Source organism: Sebastes umbrosus, chromosome 19 (assembly GCF_015220745.1).
Source record: "Sebastes umbrosus isolate fSebUmb1 chromosome 19, fSebUmb1.pri, whole genome shotgun sequence".
NCBI classification, from domain to species: domain Eukaryota; kingdom Metazoa; phylum Chordata; class Actinopteri; order Perciformes; family Sebastidae; genus Sebastes; species Sebastes umbrosus.
The window spans coordinates 5,434,593-5,453,268 of record NC_051287.1 but is presented as its reverse complement, the minus strand read 5'-3'; the positions used below and the strand labels follow the sequence as shown (position 1 = coordinate 5,453,268).

The 18,676-nt window shown below is 38.5% G+C and overlaps 1 protein-coding gene across 3 annotated transcripts; it reads left to right on the top strand.

Moving 5' to 3' along the window:
• Positions 1 to 2,129: 2,129 nt before the first annotated feature.
• On the top strand, positions 2,130 to 18,415 carry lrsam1 (leucine rich repeat and sterile alpha motif containing 1). 3 transcript variants are annotated; one of them, XM_037752670.1, is made up of 25 exons: positions 2,130 to 2,287; positions 5,077 to 5,270; positions 5,671 to 5,727; positions 6,507 to 6,551; positions 6,709 to 6,786; positions 7,094 to 7,162; positions 7,257 to 7,341; positions 7,418 to 7,539; positions 7,634 to 7,724; positions 7,808 to 7,917; positions 8,044 to 8,073; positions 8,301 to 8,423; positions 8,779 to 8,918; positions 9,027 to 9,071; positions 9,642 to 9,712; positions 10,493 to 10,592; positions 10,740 to 10,827; positions 11,101 to 11,175; positions 11,705 to 11,785; positions 13,185 to 13,280; positions 13,495 to 13,593; positions 13,668 to 13,799; positions 14,057 to 14,123; positions 14,851 to 15,074; positions 15,299 to 18,415. In XM_037752670.1, the coding sequence occupies exons 2-25, from the start codon at positions 5,199 to 5,201 to the stop codon at positions 15,419 to 15,421; spliced, it is 2,223 nt and encodes a 740-aa protein (XP_037608598.1). In that variant the 5' UTR covers positions 2,130 to 2,287; positions 5,077 to 5,198; the 3' UTR covers positions 15,422 to 18,415. The 3 variants fall into 3 exon arrangements, with proteins under 3 accessions (XP_037608598.1, XP_037608600.1, XP_037608599.1); XM_037752671.1 differs by having other exon boundaries at positions 2,142 to 2,314; XM_037752672.1 differs by lacking the exon at positions 11,705 to 11,785.
• Positions 18,416 to 18,676: the final 261 nt, after the last annotated feature.

Sequence of the window (18,676 nt, the reverse complement as noted above, 5' to 3'; positions counted from 1 at the left end):
TGCGTACTGGTTAAGTACTGGTATTACCCTCGGGGATTAATAGGGTGCCTTTCTTCTTCTTCTTCTTCTTCTTCTTGTTCTTCTTATTTTTGACACTATAAGTTCTTTGGTTGTTCAAGCCAGCATGCTTTGCTGACTATTCTGACCCACAATCCAGAGCAAGAGGGTCAACAAAGTACAAAGTAGTATGTCCCAATTCTATGCATACTGCATGCAACGGTACGCACTTTGTGAGGGCAGCTGCAGTATGCACAAAGAGACAAAACTCAGTATGCAATTTGGAACATATGTGTAAGGTGATAATCCGTCAACGTTGTGTTTACAGCTTGTTATGCTGCCCCCAAGTGACCAAAACATAATTAAATGAATTAATGTGATGGATGTGTTAAAGCACAAGTGGTATACTGTAGATTTTTCATGCTTTGTTGCCCCTACTATGTCTATTGAAGGCCCACTAAGTATAATAAGACCAAAGTCTTTAGTTTAGTCTAAATAGCAATGAAAGCATATTCTCATGATGCCATGATATCAAATTAAGTTTTTAACAAATTCTCTATTAATAAGCCTACATATGAACATCTTCTAAGGATATACCTACTAGTATTTTTAGGGTTGCAGTGCAGTGAGACTTTTTTAACCAAAGAGGGGCTCAGGGGGAAACTGTTCTAACCACAATGAGAGTTCCCTGTCAACGCCTTTAATTATGTGGTTATTTATAGTCCGCTCTGTGTGCCTCTTGTGGTCTAACTAAGCCTATGGCCGGAACCACAGTCCTACATCACACCTGCAGAGGTCTGTAATACACACAGCAGAGTTTTATCGTCTGGGATGGTGCTGCTCAGGGAGTCTCAGAGGTTGAATGGTTAGTATTATTGACTAGAATAGATTTATATTGTGAAGACTGTGGTTGGAGGAACTCATCTGTTTAGTTAACGGGCAAGAATAAAGCACAGGTGAGTCTGACTGTGATCCAGCTGCAAACAGCTGAGATGACCATAAAGCATTAAGAAAAAAAGAAGATTGTAATCATTACCATGTGCAGGCATATTGTTGTTTCCCACTTTGCACTCTGTGATTCCCACAAAATGGGCAGAGTGTGACCTCTAGTGGACAAACTGCTAACATGCAAGTTTATTGTCATACAGAATCTGCATATGAAATAGAAAATATTCCCCTCTGCTTTTTTTTTTTTTTTTTTTCGTAATTACAATAGTTTATAAACCAACTCTCTAAGTACACTAGAGAAAACAACTTCAACATTCAAAATTGAAATAAAATTAAGAAAAGAAATAAGAATAAGAATAAAAAGAATAAAAGGAAAGAATAGAATTAAAAAAAAAGAAGAAAAAAAGAAACAATACTAGTACAAAAATAAGAAAGTGACAATAATAATAAATTAAATAAACAAATAAGTTAATAGAAAAGGGGGGAGGCTGGGGGGAGTGCAGATATATAGTAATATCATTTAAAGTAATATAGTTCGACTAAGATTGTGATTATTATTAGTATTATCAATTTTCTTTTCCTTCATTGGCTATTAATTTGAAAAGAAAAAAAAAGAAAACAAAGTAAATTTAGTCCTCCAAAGAGGGAAGGTGGTGGCGGGCCCAAAAAAATAGAAAATTATATATATATATGTATATATATATATACATATAGATATTTGTTATTGCCCTCTACAGAACGGAGTGTGAATATAGTGACATAAGTAATGTATACATAATTTTTCTATAAATATTATATATATAAATATAAATATATATATAATATATAATATATATATATATATATAATATGTATATATATGAATATTATACATAATATTCATATATATATCATATACATATATTATATTTATTTATATATATATATATATATATATATACGCAAATATATATATATATATATTTATAGAAAAATGATGTCACTATATTCCCACTCCGTTCTGTAGAGGGCGATATGCATCATCTGCAATCCGCTAATAACCAAAAGAAGAAGATAAACTGCAGCTATTATTGTTATGATTACAATAAGTAGGGTAGAAGAAGGGAACCCGTGAGTTGAGTAGACTCTCGCGAGATTGTTAAGGTCAGCGACTGATCAGCGGGCAGCGAGTCTCGCGAGAGGTGTTGTTGTTGCAAATCTCAGATCAGATGTCGCAATTTCAGGGCTACCTTCTAGCCCGGAACTCCCCCTTTTAACTGTGTTTTTAAGCTAACAGCTAACAGATAAGGTTACACAGCAGCAGAGAGAGGAGCAGTGAAACAACAACATCACCATACAACCTGTGAGTATGACATCTGACTCTGGTTAGGTAGGGTTTCTGGGTTATTGTTGTCGTGCTAGTTGTGTTAGTTAGCTCGTGTTAGCTTAGTGTAATGTTAAGTTGTCATAGGGAAGCTAACTTAAGCTGTTGTCTGTGTGAAGCTAGCTGACAGTATACTGACTGTACAGCGAGCTAATACTCATGAGGTTGCTATGAAGAAGAGCATCCAACTAGTTTTACTAGCTTCTACCTATAATCTGGAAATAAAGGCAGTTCAGTTTTTTATTTGTTTATTTGTTTTGCACAATTTAAGACTATACATCAAAACAAATAAAATAAATGAATAATATACAGTGCAGGAAGAGGCAACACAAAAACACTGGGCTCATCTGAAGCCTCCACCTAGAGACAAGGTTAATATAAAGAAATAATATGACTACATAATAGTGATAACACGCAATTAGGACAAGATAAATATAATAACAACAATAACAGTACAGTAAATATATAAAAAAAGACAAGTGTGTGTGTGTGTGTGTTGAGTATCTCAAGAGGAGTGGTTATGGTGTCTCAGTAGTAGTAACTGAATTGGGTTGCTTCTTCTCCCCTCAACCTGTCAAAAAGAAAACAAAAGCTTGTTGTTGTTGTTGTTGTTGTTGTTGTTGTTGTTTTTTTGTTTTTTTTCAGCTCCTCACTTTCAGATATTCTGGTCCTGGGTGTGTTTATTACTCACAGGGAATTAAATTAGCCTTCTGCCACCTGACAAATACAGGGTAAATGTTGCAGGGTAATGCAGTATTTATATAGCACTTGAACCTGCTTTATGATATAGAAGACATGAAAATTTTACTTTTTACAATATGGGACCTTTAAGAAATATTACTAGCTTCTGCACCTGCCACCTGACAAATACAGGGTAAATGTTGTGGCTGTGGCACGTTAAAAACTCCAGGTGTCCTAGCTGCCATGTCAGATAGATTTTCCTTATATTAAAGGTCCAATATCGTGCTCATTTTCAGGTTCATACTTGTATTTTGTGTTTCTACTAGAACATATTTACATGCTGTAATGTTAAAAAAACACATTATTTTCCTCATACTGTCTGCCAGAATATACCTGTATTCACCCCTCTGTCTGAAACGCTCCGTTTTAGTGCATTTCAACGGAATTGCGTTGCTAGGCAACAGTTTGTGTCCATGTTTACTTCCTGTCAGCTGATGTCATTCACATACACTCCAACAGGAAATAAACTGGGACACATTTAGAATGTTTACGTTTAAAACTGTGAAATGGTCTAAAATATTTTATGTTTGTGACATCACAAATGGACAGAAATCCTAACGGCTTGTTTCAAATCACAACTTCTGAATATGGGCTGTGTGTATTTCTCCGTATATTGAGCGTTTTGATACTTTCACAGTATTTATATAGCACTTGAACCTGCTTTATTATATAAAAGACATGAAAATTTCACTTTTTTACAATATGGGACCTTTAGCAATTCCTAAGTTAAAAATAGTCAGGGATGAGGATGGAGGACCTACAGTTCTCCAGAGCACTGAGTTAACTGAGTTATGACCCACAAGTATTACAGCATTCGCATGCCTCTTTTCGTGCATATGCATATTTACTGTACAAGTATACAAAAATATATATTTCAGACCCTGATTACTTATCTATATCCCATTGTCCTCACACATTTGTTTTTACCTTTTTTCTTATCTTTAATAAGATAAGGGGAGGAAAGTGTCTAAAATGATAATAGCTCCTGACCTGCATATAGTCAGGGATACCATTGAAACATGTGACCTCTTAGGAGTAAAAATGTGCCTCTGAGGCCTTAACTTGTTTTAGAATAAAATGATGGACTTTGACTTGAAGTTTAGTCCAGCACCAACCACTTGATTTTCTGCATCAGTCCTGGTTATATTGGTTGTATCGTAAAACGATTTTACAAGTAGATTATCTCACCACATGATTTGTGTTTTTGTGCTTTGACAATTTCTTTTGTTTTGTCCGCTCTCCATTTTTGAGTGGAGAAGTCCAAGAGGGTTGTATTTCAGACCCTCTGCCTGGGAGTGTTGCTTTTTTTATTGTTTTTTTGCTGTACTTATTCATAATTCATCTCCCTGTACACCCAAATCAAATGGTTGGCTTTTACTACTACTAATAAATGCTGGCCTACATGTGATTTGCACATTTATCGCAATGTTTTTCCCCCAGTAGAGCAGATTGAAACATACTGGAATATGATGATAGCAGAGGTTGTCTTTATTTCAGCAAAGATGCCACACCTTAGCCATAAAACACTTTGGAAATCTGAGAACACAGCAGTGAAATAATGGAGCTAAGAAAATGGAAAAAGTGAAAGTAAACACAATTATATTTAATGTATGTATGCAATCAACACATTTACATAATTTAAAGCCTGACTCAGTGTAAAGGTGTCTCTCATAGTAACAAACCCACATAAATTATCACCAGACTTGTCTTGGATTTACCTCAAACTGCTCTCATTAACTTTGTTTCTAGACATAGCAGGCAGCTGTTTTCAGCTAAACAGCACTGTACACTACCAGTGTAACAGCTGACAGACAAAGTTAGCGACTAGCTGGTGAACATATCGGAGCATTTAGCAGCTAAAGAGCCAGATATTTTTCTCAGGAGTTGGTGGAGAAAAAATTATTCAGTCATTTAATTATAGTTTTCAGTCACCATATGGCATATTGTGGAACTTCTAAAGGGTTCTTTTAATATAATTTCAAGCCGTATTGCTTCATCTGATTAGTCAAAATGTTCTTACTTTGCAGTGTGCGGGCACTGTCGGTGCTTCCTAATTGTCCCTTAGTCCTCTGGAGCTGCTCTTGTTGTCGTGGAGGGACAGGAGGGAAACCCAGCGGGCAGAGAGACAGCCGGACAGGCAGGACTCAGGATGCCTCTGTTCTTCAGAAAGAGGAAACCCAGCGAGGACTCCCAGAAGAGACTGGAATATCAAATGTGCCGGGTAAGAAGAATGTGTTTATGTTAGAAAATGTCCATCCATCCATCTATTCGGTTTCTGCTGCTTATCCAGGGCCCGGTCAATCAGTATTCTGTTACAGTAATGCCTGGTACTGTTTGTCTGGTACTGTCCGTTGATTGTGTGCCTGTCTGCATTTCTTTTATGTAGTGCTTGTTGTCATATTATGTAATGTTTGTCATGTATATCAGTGCTGTCTTTTTAACTCTAGATATTCTTTTTTACACTCCCTACCTCCTTCACTCAAGAGGCTTTGCCTTTTGCCAGGCTGCCATTGTAAATAAGAGTTTGTTCTTAATTTACTTGCCTGGTTAAATAAAGGTAAAATAAATAAAAGAACAAATGTGTATTCCAAACAAACTAAGTGTTATTCCTTGTCCTTCAGTCTAAGGAGGCAGGTGCTGATGACATCCTGGACATCTCAGCTTGTGAGCTCTCAGAGGTGAGTATGTTACTGTCAAAAGGTGGGAGGCAAGCTTCACTGATGACTATTTGTGACAAAAAGTGGAAATGCCAGGTTTAATACAACTTAAAGGTACTATTAAGTTACTTAAGTTATATAGTTGAATTTTTGGGGATTTTATTCATACCCTTACGGCAGGGGTTCTCAAACTTTTTGGGACCAGGGACCCCTTAGAGGAGACAACAACAACAGGCAACGTCAGGCTGGACTTAAACGTTACTTTCCTAATTGTAAAACTATTTTTTTTATTTTATTTATACAAATTTAATTTTTATTTATTATTAAAATAATAAATCATACACCAGCAACCTAGTAAAAAATCTTCAAAATTAATCGAATTTTTATTTATTATTAAAATAATAAATCATTCACCAGCAACTCGTTATAAATTCTTCAAAAGTAACAGAATTTGTATTTATTATTAAAATAATAAATCATGCACCAGTAACTTGGTAAAAAATGTTCAAAATTAACAGGGATTACAATTCAAGTGTAAAACTTTTTAATGCAGCAAAAGTTGGTCAAAATTTAAGCAGGAATTAATATTCCAGTATATAATGTGTATTAACATAGAATATAATTTTCATAGATCGGATCCATTGTCACCGATACCCGATCCAGGTATTTGAGTCAGTATTGGCCCAATATCCGATCCGGTATCGGTGTCAGTGGATCCCTATCTGTTCGTAAACTTCTGTATTAATTAGTGTGTGATTAGTACTGCAGATGATGACATCAATGGTCTGTTCTACCAACAGGTTCCCTCGAGTATCTTTTCCATTTGCAAGGTGCTACAGAAGAAGGTATGAATGCAACATTAAGACATACTAGTACATTTAATTTCTATTATATTTATATATTAAATACTGTGTCACCAATGTATATAAAACACCCCTGTGTCAGTATTTGTGTGTGTCTCTGGCTGAGCAGTCAGACATGTCCTCTGTTGCTCTCCTTCAGGTCCTTATCCTCCATAAAAATGAGCTGAGGTCATTTCTGCCCAAAGGATGTGACATCAGTTCTCTATCCACTTTAAAGGTAATATAAACAAGAAACAAGCATGATGGGAAATTGAAGTGCCTGTTAAAAGCATATTACGATGATTTTTAAAACCAGTTGTCCATTTTGGACATTTGTGAAGATGGCTAGTTTGGTCTAGTTGACAGTTCTCTTTCCACTGCCCGTTTCCAACAGAAAGCAGTGTAAGGCTAGGTTTTCTGATAGTCAACCTGTGAGCAAGTGTCCCATCTGACGATGAAATATTTATGATGGTTTAACAAAAGACCAGATTCTTTTCTGCTAGAAGCCTAAACTCAGGCGTTACTGAATCTTTCTGCTTCTAAAGGTTTTGGATCTGCATGAGAACAAGCTCACTTCACTCCCAGAAGACATTGGGAAGCTGACGTCACTGCAGGTAAAGCCATTCCGAACTCCTCCTGATACAGAGGAAATGAGTGATGAATGAATGCTACTCATCATCTGCGTGTTTCCATTCTGTGTCCTGTCAGATTCTGAACGTGGAGAAGAACCGCATAAAGGTCCTGCCTGAATGCATCGGGGATCTGCGGCTTCTGCAGACGCTCAATTTGAAGGGTATGATGCTTCCTGCTTCCTCCCATGCATGAGAGGAATTGGTTATGTTTTCTTACATCACTGTGTATCTGTATAGGTAACTGTCTCAGTGAGCTGCCATCCTCGGTTGGTTCTTTGAGCAGCCTGCGTACCCTGGACGTGAGTGACAACAACATCATCCAGCTCCCCAAAGATATGGTCTTCATCCGCACCCTAGAGGTGTGTGTGTCTCGTGATTCAAACTTACAGGAATACAAGAAGGCTAAAAACGTAGATATGGTTTTAAACAAAGCCTGTGTGTGTGCTGTGACAGAGCTTTACGCTTGATGCTGCCATGATGACTTACCCGCCTGCGTCTGTGTGTGCAGAGGGCACCGAGAGCATCCAACGCTTCCTATGCGCCGGTGATGGTTTACTTTATAGTACTCACATCAATGTATTAGACTGTATAAGAGAATAATGTTGGATTTCTTGGTTTTCTTTTCAGAGATGGGAGAGGAGTACTGCCCCCCATCCCAGTATCTCCTGCCGGTGCTGGAGAACGATTGTGGCAAGCAGGCCTCTGACTGTTTTGATGGCTTGGAGGAGTCATGGCAGGTACAGTAGGTGACGCACAAACACACATGACAAGAAAGTCACTTTTATGACTACGTAGTGCTTTTCACCTGGCTCCGTCATTTCGGTTGGAAGTCTCTTACAATCTTTCCTGGCTTTCTTTTGCAGAACAAATTCAGCGACTTTGAGAAGAGAAAGGTACAGGACTCCACTGTCACTTTCAATGTTAGATTCAGCCTGTCTCTATTGCACACATTTCAATTGTACTGTGAAAGGGGACACTCCTAATGACAAACCCAATTCTGCAGTTCCCCTCAGCTCCATTGTTTTGGTTTTGAGGTCTGTAACTTTACTGTTTTGCTTTTAGACCATGTGCTATAGATGTTTTTTAACAGGGCCCTCTGACTTGTCCCTCCGTCCTTCAGGAGCAGAAGCAGCAGGCGAAGCTGGCCTTCGAGTTCCACAATGAAGAGAAGAAAAAAGAGCACACCCAGCTCATCCTCATGAACACCTCCCGCAAGGAAAACATCCTCAACTCAGTCCGACTGGTACGTGCTCATCGATAAATATGCATTTTGTTGATTCTTCAATGGAGCTATGTCTTTGTATGTCGTTGTTATCTAATTTGGATAATCCTCCCAGCTCATTGTTGTTGTTTTGAAACTGCAAACTATGTTGTCTTTCAAGATATTAACAGCGAGCTGAGGGGACATTTTGGCATTGCTCCATTATAGAGTTCATTGTACAGTTTTCATTATAGATTGATCTATTTTATCTGATCTAAAAACAATATAAAATGATCATATCAAGTCAACCGAGTACAACATTGTGCTTTCAAGTTGCTTATTTTGTCTGACACACAGTAAAACAAATTAAAAGGTGTATAATCTATCTGATGTTTAGGCGCAGGAGCGTCTGGAGCTGGGGGTCAGCCAGCAGCAGAGGGCTCAGGAGGCCGAGAGGTTGGTGGTGCTGGAGAAAGTCCGACAAGCTGAAGACGGCATCAGCAGTCGCATCAGCAACATGCTGATGGATAAAAACAGGTAGGACCTGAAGGAACAGGCTACGTGATGTACTGTTTGTTTTGTTGTGAGGAGTTGGCGTGTGTTACTTAATGCTAACTGTAATATATTTATTTTTTATCTCTCCAGGCAGAAAAAAAGTGCAGAGTTTCTTCAAGCCATGGAGGAAGATCGGTGAGTGTACACAGACCACTGATCCATAATCTGCTGATCTATTACAGCAGAGAGATATGAGGCTCTCCAACACATGGCAGCACTCACCCGATTGTTTTCCACTTACCAGACTGAACCTATTTATATAGCACTTTCCAGATGCTCTCCGGAAGAAGGAAAATTATCACGATGACAGAACACAGGAGGCCTTACTCCCTATAAGAAAACAAAACCTTGAAACAGCATACAATAGTGGAAAAATAAATTAAAAATATTATTAAGAAAATCTATTCTGTAAAATTAGTTTAAAGGAGAGGTTCAGATTTCAATACTCACATGTCATAAGTACTTTGAAAATGTTGTGGTTCACTGTAATCATTCGTGTGGTCCCTACTGGCCGTAAAGTGACTCCTAAAGAGAGAGAAACTTCATTCTCTGCTCAGGTAGACATTACTCCTCTATATCTTTACATAGACAATAGTTGTTGATGATCTATTAATGCTCTTAATCCCGTATATAGCACCTTTAAGTTTTGAAAGCTACACCCATGGTTACTGTAAAAAGTCAGCAGAGCATTACTATTCCCCTCAGGATCCGTATGGAGCATCTGACTGCCATCACACAGGAAGAAGCCAATTCACTAAGGAAGAGGGAGGTGGCAGGTAAGCAGCTTCTCTGATGTACTTTACCTTTATATTGTTCTGCACAGAGTCATGGCTGGAGTACCCCGGTTTTTCATAAACAATGGAAACTTTATTTTGCCAGTGATCTATTGTAACTTTCATAAAACAGGCAAAAGAAGCATGTAAAGAGCTCCAAGTATTTCTATTAATTTACATATTTACAATAAACTATATGGAGCAGTTAATGAGCTGCTAGTGTAAAACATTCAATTTCTCTTGGGGGGGGGAAACATCTGGCCATCCAACACTTTGGTCCAGAGCAAGATATCTTGACAATTATTTTCCAATTGCCATGAAATATGCTGCGAAAATTCCTGGTCCTCAGATGATGATGATGATTCCTGATCATTTTTGTGAACCCCTCGATCTTTAATCTTGCACTACTGTTGGTACAAAATTCACTCAGGAAAGGTTTACTGTGTACATTCATGCCCCCCAGAGGTTGAACCCTTTTAGTTTTTCTCCGGTGCCACCATCAGGGTGTAATGTCAACCTTGCACATGAGATATCTCATAAGCAGATTGTCATGAAAATTGCTGAGCACATTCATGCTCCTGAGGGGATAAACCTTGTAGATTTTAACGACCTCATGGCCTTGCATCCCACACCAATCTCTGGAAAAGTTGTATGTTTTGAACCCTATTAAAGCTGTAGTATGGTATGCTGTTCATTTCATTCAGCACTTTTCATTCAGCATTCATTCCCTCACAACAAATCTTCTTTTCCTCTAAATCCTATCCCCTCTCCATGTGTTTTTAGTGGCCATGCAGAAGATGCTGTCAGACGGCTGTGTTATGAGCCTCCTCCAGGAGGCCAGTGACTTCCGCAGACAGAGCATGGTGTCTGAGGCCTACAGAAGGTTAAACATGCACACGCACAGACACCAGATCTGAGCAGATGGATTTTAACATTGCCAACTTGCATTGAGCTAACAAATCTTAAGCTGTGAGTGAAAACAGTAAACTCAGTGTGTGGTCTCTCTCTTTCTCCCTTTGTCTTATAACAGTATGGAGAGTATGGACAGGAGGTTTGATAAGATGCTGTCCCTCCAAGTGTTGGACAAATCTAAAGCCATCGCCCACATCTTACAGGAGGTACGTTGTGCCTGGATGTGTCCTCTGTAGTTGTCACCAGTTTCATGAGAGCCTGGTGGAGAAATCTAACTCAGTGTGAATCAAAATCACACTTTATGAGCAGCAGCCAGACAACAAAAACACGCATGGGACAACAGTAACCAGACAGACAAAGCTTAGGGACTAATAGTGGGTTGGGAAACAGCTGCATGTATCAGCCAGAATGCATTGAAAGTTGACTTGGGGATAAAGTTGACCAGTTTTAGCGTCATGTCCTCTGATTGTTCTCCGCAGGAGGAGATGCAGAAAGCAGCGTTCCAGGCCCTGCAGCTGCAGAAGGATGCTGTCCACGGCTACATCCGCAACCAGGTCTGTGTGGAGATGGGTGGAGTGAGGGTCAAACCTGTCACTTGTCTCTGGGGGTTTTTTTACTCTCAGGGATGCAAATGACTTGCTTTTTGGCGAATGTTGCTTTTAGATCTGTTTTAGACTGTTTAGGTCACTGATGTAGAGTGAGGAACCCACAGGTTTGCTGTTTAACAACTGTTTAGGTCACTGATACGGAGATGTAAGTGGTCACACACTTGCTTTTCTCCCCGGCTGTCAGAAGAGACAGAATAACGCTGGTAACGATGAAAATACAGACTGCGGACACCAGGCATTATTGTCATTTCTTTTTCCTGTTTTGTCATGTCATTCATAGCTAACTCATTCTTACTCATACTTATTAAGTAATTTTTTTTAAACTTTTTGGTTACCAGTCAGCCACCCATGAAACCTTGTTTAATATTACCTAAAGACAGAAAATCATTTCATCAAGGTTTTCATCTTGACTTTGCATTCAGCAGCATGTCCCTTCTCCCTGCTAGCTTCATGTTTGCTTCTCCACTGTCCCCAGATCAAGCTCATAGAAGGTGAATTAAAGCAGCTGACTAAATTGGAGATTAAAAGACGCAATCTGGATGCGGAGAACCTGCAGGTGGGTGTCACCGCCTTCTGTCATTGCCTTTTACATTTACTTGATTTTTTTTTTTCCTTTTTCCTGTTGATTAGTATATCATTTCTTATGGCTATTTTCATGTCATTGCTCCATGGCAACAATTTATCATTGTACACATTAACCCTCTGAGACCCGCGATCCTGACCGACTTTACTCTTTCAGACGCTGTAGTAGGTTCAGTTTTAGACAGAGGAATCCATTGGTACCAACCATGTCATGATATCTTGTCAGGAAGGAGGCTAAATAACGCTTCAAAGTTGGGCTAAATTTTGACCTCTGACCTGAAAATATGTGAATGAAAATGGGTTCTATGGGTACCCACGAGTCTCCCCTCTACAGACATGCCCACTTTATGATAATCACATGCATAAATGTGTTATTTTCGCTTATTCTAAAATGGTGTATTTGAATATTTCTGCATACTGGGGTCCCTAAACAGTCTTGGAATTACATAAATTGGGTATCACCGTAAAGCTGAGACTTGTGGATCCAATGAGCCCAACTGTATTCATGTGTGATGATGTTAGTCCCCATAGTAGACATTTCATTGTAGTGAGACCATTTTTTTAAACTTGACCTCACTGTATAAAATGACCTGTGGTGACCTCTAGGATAATCACAGCCTCATGAAACTTTACAGTCACAAACTATAGACCTAGAGCATTCAGCTTTCCTAGCTTAATTCTAATTTACAGAACAGAAGTGCTCGCCATCCAATCGCCGAAGAATGCAAATGTCAAAAGTTTTTGATACCAAATCACAGCATGGCTTTTTCTATGGTGTTCCTCGAGGTCTTGGTGTCTTAATGTGGTATATTTGAGGGATTATTGATCATTTTTATTAATTCTCGAGTGGTAAAAAATGGTTAAATTAACACCACATCTGTGTAACAAATGGTATCAACCCAAAAAATGTTACAACAACTTATGAGACACAATAGAGCATGGGGATGGAAATCATATACGTTGATCCCAATGTTCTAAGCCCTTTTACCCTTTCACAATTAATTTAGAATAATTAATTAATTTATTCATGTTTATTACAGATTTATAACTAGAACAACTCGACATAAATTAATCTTTAGGTTCCCAGCTTCAGATGATGTACATCACTTCTATGTGACATCTACTGTTGACCTGCTATCTCTCCCTAAAGACCCCCTGTACTCCCCTAAAAAAGTGGGTCTATTGTGTGTCTCAGAGGGTTATGGTTCAAGAAAATAATCAGAAGTAAAAGGATATTAAACACTTAATTTAGATTGAGTGATAATAATCATTATATTGATCATATCAGAGCCAGGCTGGTTTTATTTTCAGTCTTTCAATTGTATTTACTGATGAGTGTGTATTGTCACCCTACCTTCTGTGTGTGTGTGCAGGAGGTTCTGGTGGAGCAGAGAACAGCTCTCAGTGATTTGTTGCAGCAGCTGCTGAAGCAGAGAGACCAGAGAGAGCAGGAGCTGCGGCAGGTTCTGGTGAGGAACAGCTGCTTTGACCTCAGTGGACATCGCTGGGAATTTCTCTTCTCTTTCAGTGTCAAGCAATTGTGTAACAAGTTAAAAAAAATGGTGCTATTGTTGAGGCAGAGATTGCTCACATTTGCCCTCTGTTAGTCATTTACACACATCATGTTTTCTTTCTCACTCTGGAGTGGTTAAATGAGACCAGCGATCGCTTTGTGTTTTCCAGACGGAGATGGAGCTGAAGTCTGCGTCCAACCAGCAGAACTACTGGATGATCCAGTACCAGAGACTGTTGGATGCCAAGCCCCTGTCACTGCGCATGCAGGTACGGTACAGAGCAGACATGCGGAAACATCTGAAAACCAAACTGTGCTGTTGTTAAACTGTATCTTATTGCAGGAAGCGGGCGTGGAGAAAGAGTTGGTCAACTTGTTATGCAGACTGTCAGCTCAGCACTACCTGCCCGTCCTGGCTCATCATCGAGTGACAATTGAGGCCCTTCGCCACATGAACTCCTCTGACCTCAAGAAGGTCTGTCTCTAACATCATTACTAACACATTACTAACACAGTACTGTCAGTCAAACACTTTGATCTTTCAAATGGAGATTTTTCACCACATCCTGTAGCACTCAGTTTCAACATCAGCTATCAACACAAAGTTGCCACTTTACAGAAGTGTAGGCTTGAGCTACTGCACAAAAACTATATTCCACTACTCCACTTAAAATGTGATACTATGTCAGCCAACTACTTAATAATCAGCTTTGTTCATTTCTCTGTTTTCAGCTTGGAATTAATGAAATAGGAATCCAGAAAGCTCTTCTGAACTGGGCTCGGGAACGCTACCCTGAAGGTAAATTACACACACCCTACATCTCTATATATTATACAATTGTAGTGAACATGGTGTGTATGTGTGTGTGTGTTTTCAGAGCAAGAAAAAAATCATGTTTGCTCACACTGGTCACAAAAAATGAAGTCTCAACAATCATAATAACATGCAGCATGTCAAACAGCATCAACAAAGAGGAACAGCTATCAAAAGCTGAAACTAATCAACATGGACATTATGAAGCTCATAATGTTCAGTTTTTGTTCAATGTTTAATGTGGATTAATGTTTAAATAGCAAAAAAATTATGTTTAAATAGCAAAAATATATTTTTCATAAATAAGGGGTAAATGCATTCATACATAAACAAATGAAAAAAATAAATACTTATATTTAAAAATTAATATAAAATTAATACAAACAAATGCAAAAAAACAATAAATAAATAAAAATAGATTAATAAAAAATAAATGCAAACATTAATAACTAAAATTAAAAATAAATACATAAATAATGGAAAATTAAACCCATTAAATTCAGAACTGAATTACAAGAAGGAAAAGTGAGAGCTTTTGTTAAAGATTTCAACTAAATTCTACAAATGGATTAATGTTTAAATACCAAAAACATATTTTTCAACCTACTTAAAGGATGAGGACGATGTGTAGGACATTGAAACTCATGGGAAGTTAATGAAAAGACAACCTATCAGGCTGCTGTTGTTCACTCACTATCTCCTCCCCCGCCAGTATCTCCTCCCCCACCAGGAGCTTGTAAGGATGTCCAGCAGGATGAAGAGGTAGAAGTTGCCCCCACAGCTCCAGCACCTTGCTCCCCTCTGTCGCTTCCCGGCACCTCAACCTTCCAGATGCCCAGCCCACCACTCACCCCGGGGACCCCAGTCACCCCCTCAGCCCCCAGCCCTGTGGATGGACCAGGGACCTCAGAGTGTGTGGTCTGCATGGAGACCGTGGTAAGAAAAAAAACAACTCAGCAAAACCAGGAAGTAATCAGTCTCGGTGATAAAATACTACACTTGTTATTGTTGTTTCATATCAACATTGTTTACAGGTGAAAGTCGCTGCTTTAAAACTCTCTCTGTAAAATTGTGTTTCTGAAATCTTGATTTACTGACTGATGAAGTGCAAATATGAAACCCGAGACGACTGATTGTGTCTCGTCTGTCCCTCTCTCCAGTCTCAGGTCATCTTCCTGCCATGTGGTCACGTGTGCTGTTGTCAGGTCTGCAGCGACGCTCTGCAGACCTGCCCTCTGTGTCGTAGCAACATATCCCAGCACATACGCCTCTACCACAGCTAGGACCAACTGCACTGTGCCACTCCGTCACCGACTGCATCTCTCTTTATTTATGCATGATCATAAAGCTGCTGTAAGTCGATCTTATCATGGATAGAAAAGCTTTTGGCGGGTTTTCGAAGAGCTGAGTCACTTTCCTGTATTAAGCAAACAGTACTTCGTGATGTATATGCTGAAGCAAGTCTGAACAGAATTATTTTTAATGGTTTTATCACTGGCCTGTTTTATTTTGATGTTCTCTTAAACTTGATACATTTTATTTTATTTTCTTGCATTATTGTTTAGAGCCAAGTGGACTCCACCACTCACTGACTGACTGTTCTTTGCCTTATTATAGTTTCTCACTTGATGTGTGCCTTTTTCTGGAAATCTCTTTTTTTTTTTTTTTTTAAATAATATCATTTGTTCGTGTTGTCAACTAGTACCTGTCCAACATTTATATAAGTTAACAAAACATATTCTATTGATTGTTTTTGCTTTTATGCAACGTCATCTTTGTTGCTCTTCAATCCATTACACACCTCGTCTCGCCCTCACTGCCAGAGGCTTCTTTCCCTCCTCGTCCAGGTCCCTCTGTGCCTGCTGGAATCATTTTATCAAGTGTTAATATGGATGAATTTTATATCAATGCATATCAAGACAATTTGAGAGGAAACTAATTTCTGCCCAGGTCAAAAATGAGGTGCTGAACCCGTGTTAACAGCCCCAGTTCCTCCCTCTCCCTCTATGTTATATTACTATAATTCTCTATTACATGGCCCCAGGTTTGCTGTGTGGTAATCTGAAACACAGACATGTATAAATGTGCACCATGTAAGCACAATGAGATAATGAAGATCCCAAAGGGGAACTCAGTTGTTAAAGTTTAGTTTTAGTTGTGAGTACTACTCATCCTGTACAGTTGTATAATGTGTTCTGTGATTTTTTTTTTTTTTAACAGGAAGTCTACATTATAAAGAGGGGTATGGAGTTTTAACAACATGGGCGTTTACCCAACTAATTAAAGACGCTATTGAGCTGCTTTAAGGGAAATGTAAGATCCAGTGATTTTGGAGCTTGTCCCATGCTAAAGACTAAAGGCCTGTCCAGACTGTCCGCGTGACGGCTGCCTTGCTGAATTGCTGTGTATCCCACGTGTGGGTTGTCCACACCGGTAGCGTTTCTGCTGCTGCCAGCTCTTTCTTTCTACATAGAGTTTTCCTTTCATAATGGCCATTTAATTTCATTATAAATGTAATTTATATTTATCTTAGACAGATAAAGGTTAAGAAACGCGTGGTAATATGTAAATAATAGTAATAATCGACAATTAAAACCCGGTACTTTATTCGTTCATGGAGCCGTGCAAGTCACTGCATTTTCTACAACACTGTCCTGCACATATTTCAGAATAAAAGCCTTGTGTTAACAAATTAAGGAATTCTTACCACAGAAAAAAATAAATGAGGGCTTTTATTTTGAAACAGAAGCAGGAAGGGTTGATTTAAAAATAAATCTTTACTTTTTTTCTACAGATACAGACATTAAAACTGTAGTAATGCAGCTGGTATGTCAATATACAGTCAAAAGATCACTGCGCTGCTCACACTGGCGGTCTGGACACCCCATAAAAGTCAGTATTTCTCAGCCTCTGCTGATGTTGACTCTTCTTTTCTTTTGAAATTGCAATGCTAAATTGGTGGAGTACCCTTTTAAAACTACATTTTGACACTTATAACCTTATCATGCCAGTTGGGATTGTGCAATCAGTCGTGCATATATTCCTATTTCTCCAAACAAAGTCAATCAAATGACTGCAACCCATTTGCCAGAGAGTCCAGCTGAGCCTTTTTGGGGACTCTTATGGGTCTGGGGTCCCTGGGCAGACGCCTGCTTACCTGGATTATAATCCAGTCTTGGACCTCACTTTAGTTTCTTTCTCACTTGTCTCTGTCCTATCTTTTTGATCCCGCTCTTATTTGAATTGCTATAAATGGTGCATATGTATGAACTAACGACACATCACCTGTTGGTCGCCATCACTAATCTATTGTACGCTTTCAAGTGCTCTTAACTTCGACATCCCAGCATGTTTCAGGAAATATCTTTACATGTAAATGTAGTGTGTGTGTGTGAGAGAGAGATTTCACTTCTATACAAATCAGACATTTCATGTCAACAAACAATGTGATATAAAATATATATGTGTTTTCCTGTACTCACCTTTTGGTCAATATTAACACTTTGTGTTGCACTGCTCATACACAGGCAGCAACATCTGGAAATGTACTGAAATATGTGATGTTGAGTGTGAGGGACCGAGCTGCTAGGCATGAGGAGTCACAGGTTTTTAAAAAAAATATGGTTTTATTGAACCAAAAATGAAACTAACATATTAACAAAATTAGCAATGTAGTTCTTTGCCCATAAAATAGGTCAACTAAACAGAACATAACTCAGGCTATGCTAACTTAACATAAACTGAAAGTGACAAAGGGAACATATATAAAGGGTGATCAAACCATTTTAGAAACAAAAGTGTAACAAAGACAAACACTGCCAACTTAACTACAAATAAAACAAAACAGGAAAATTATCCAATCAATATAAATATTTCAGTAATTACCCCCCCATCCCCCGCCCCCCTCAAAAAACCCCAACAACTAATGTACTCTAAAGAAATAAACAGAATCTCTAAAACATAACTTCCAATTGGCCACTTTCTGTATTTAAACGATCTGCAGCAACTGAACCCTCACCACTGGTAACTCATATGAAATGTGAATTAAGATGACTTAAGGCAAACTTTTATAAAGACAAAGTTTGACGGTACTGAAGTTAAAGTAATCTCGAAGATTTTCATTTGAATAAATGTCTGTTAAGTCACTATCCATGGAAAAAATGGAAAAAATCACAAACTGAGATCATCGAGATTGCAACTAACTAATGTGTGCACTAGAAATAGAAACTAATGTACTACCAATACCAAATAAATTCAGTATGATATATGAAACAAAAGCTATGTGTCATTATTTATCTGTTTGCTGATGTGTGTGCAATGTGCATGAAGTCAAAAGATCAACAAAACTCACTGAGGAGAAACTAATAAGTGTAAACTATAGAAAACTAAAGTGTACAGGAGGGTTACCAACATTTAAAGCCCCCCTCCAGCTAGATTTACATCCTGTTTTTTGGTTAACGTTCTTTCTCAAACAGAGAATGGAGGTGCGGTTAATAGTAATTAATTACCATTCCAAGTTCCAATGTACTCATAGGTGC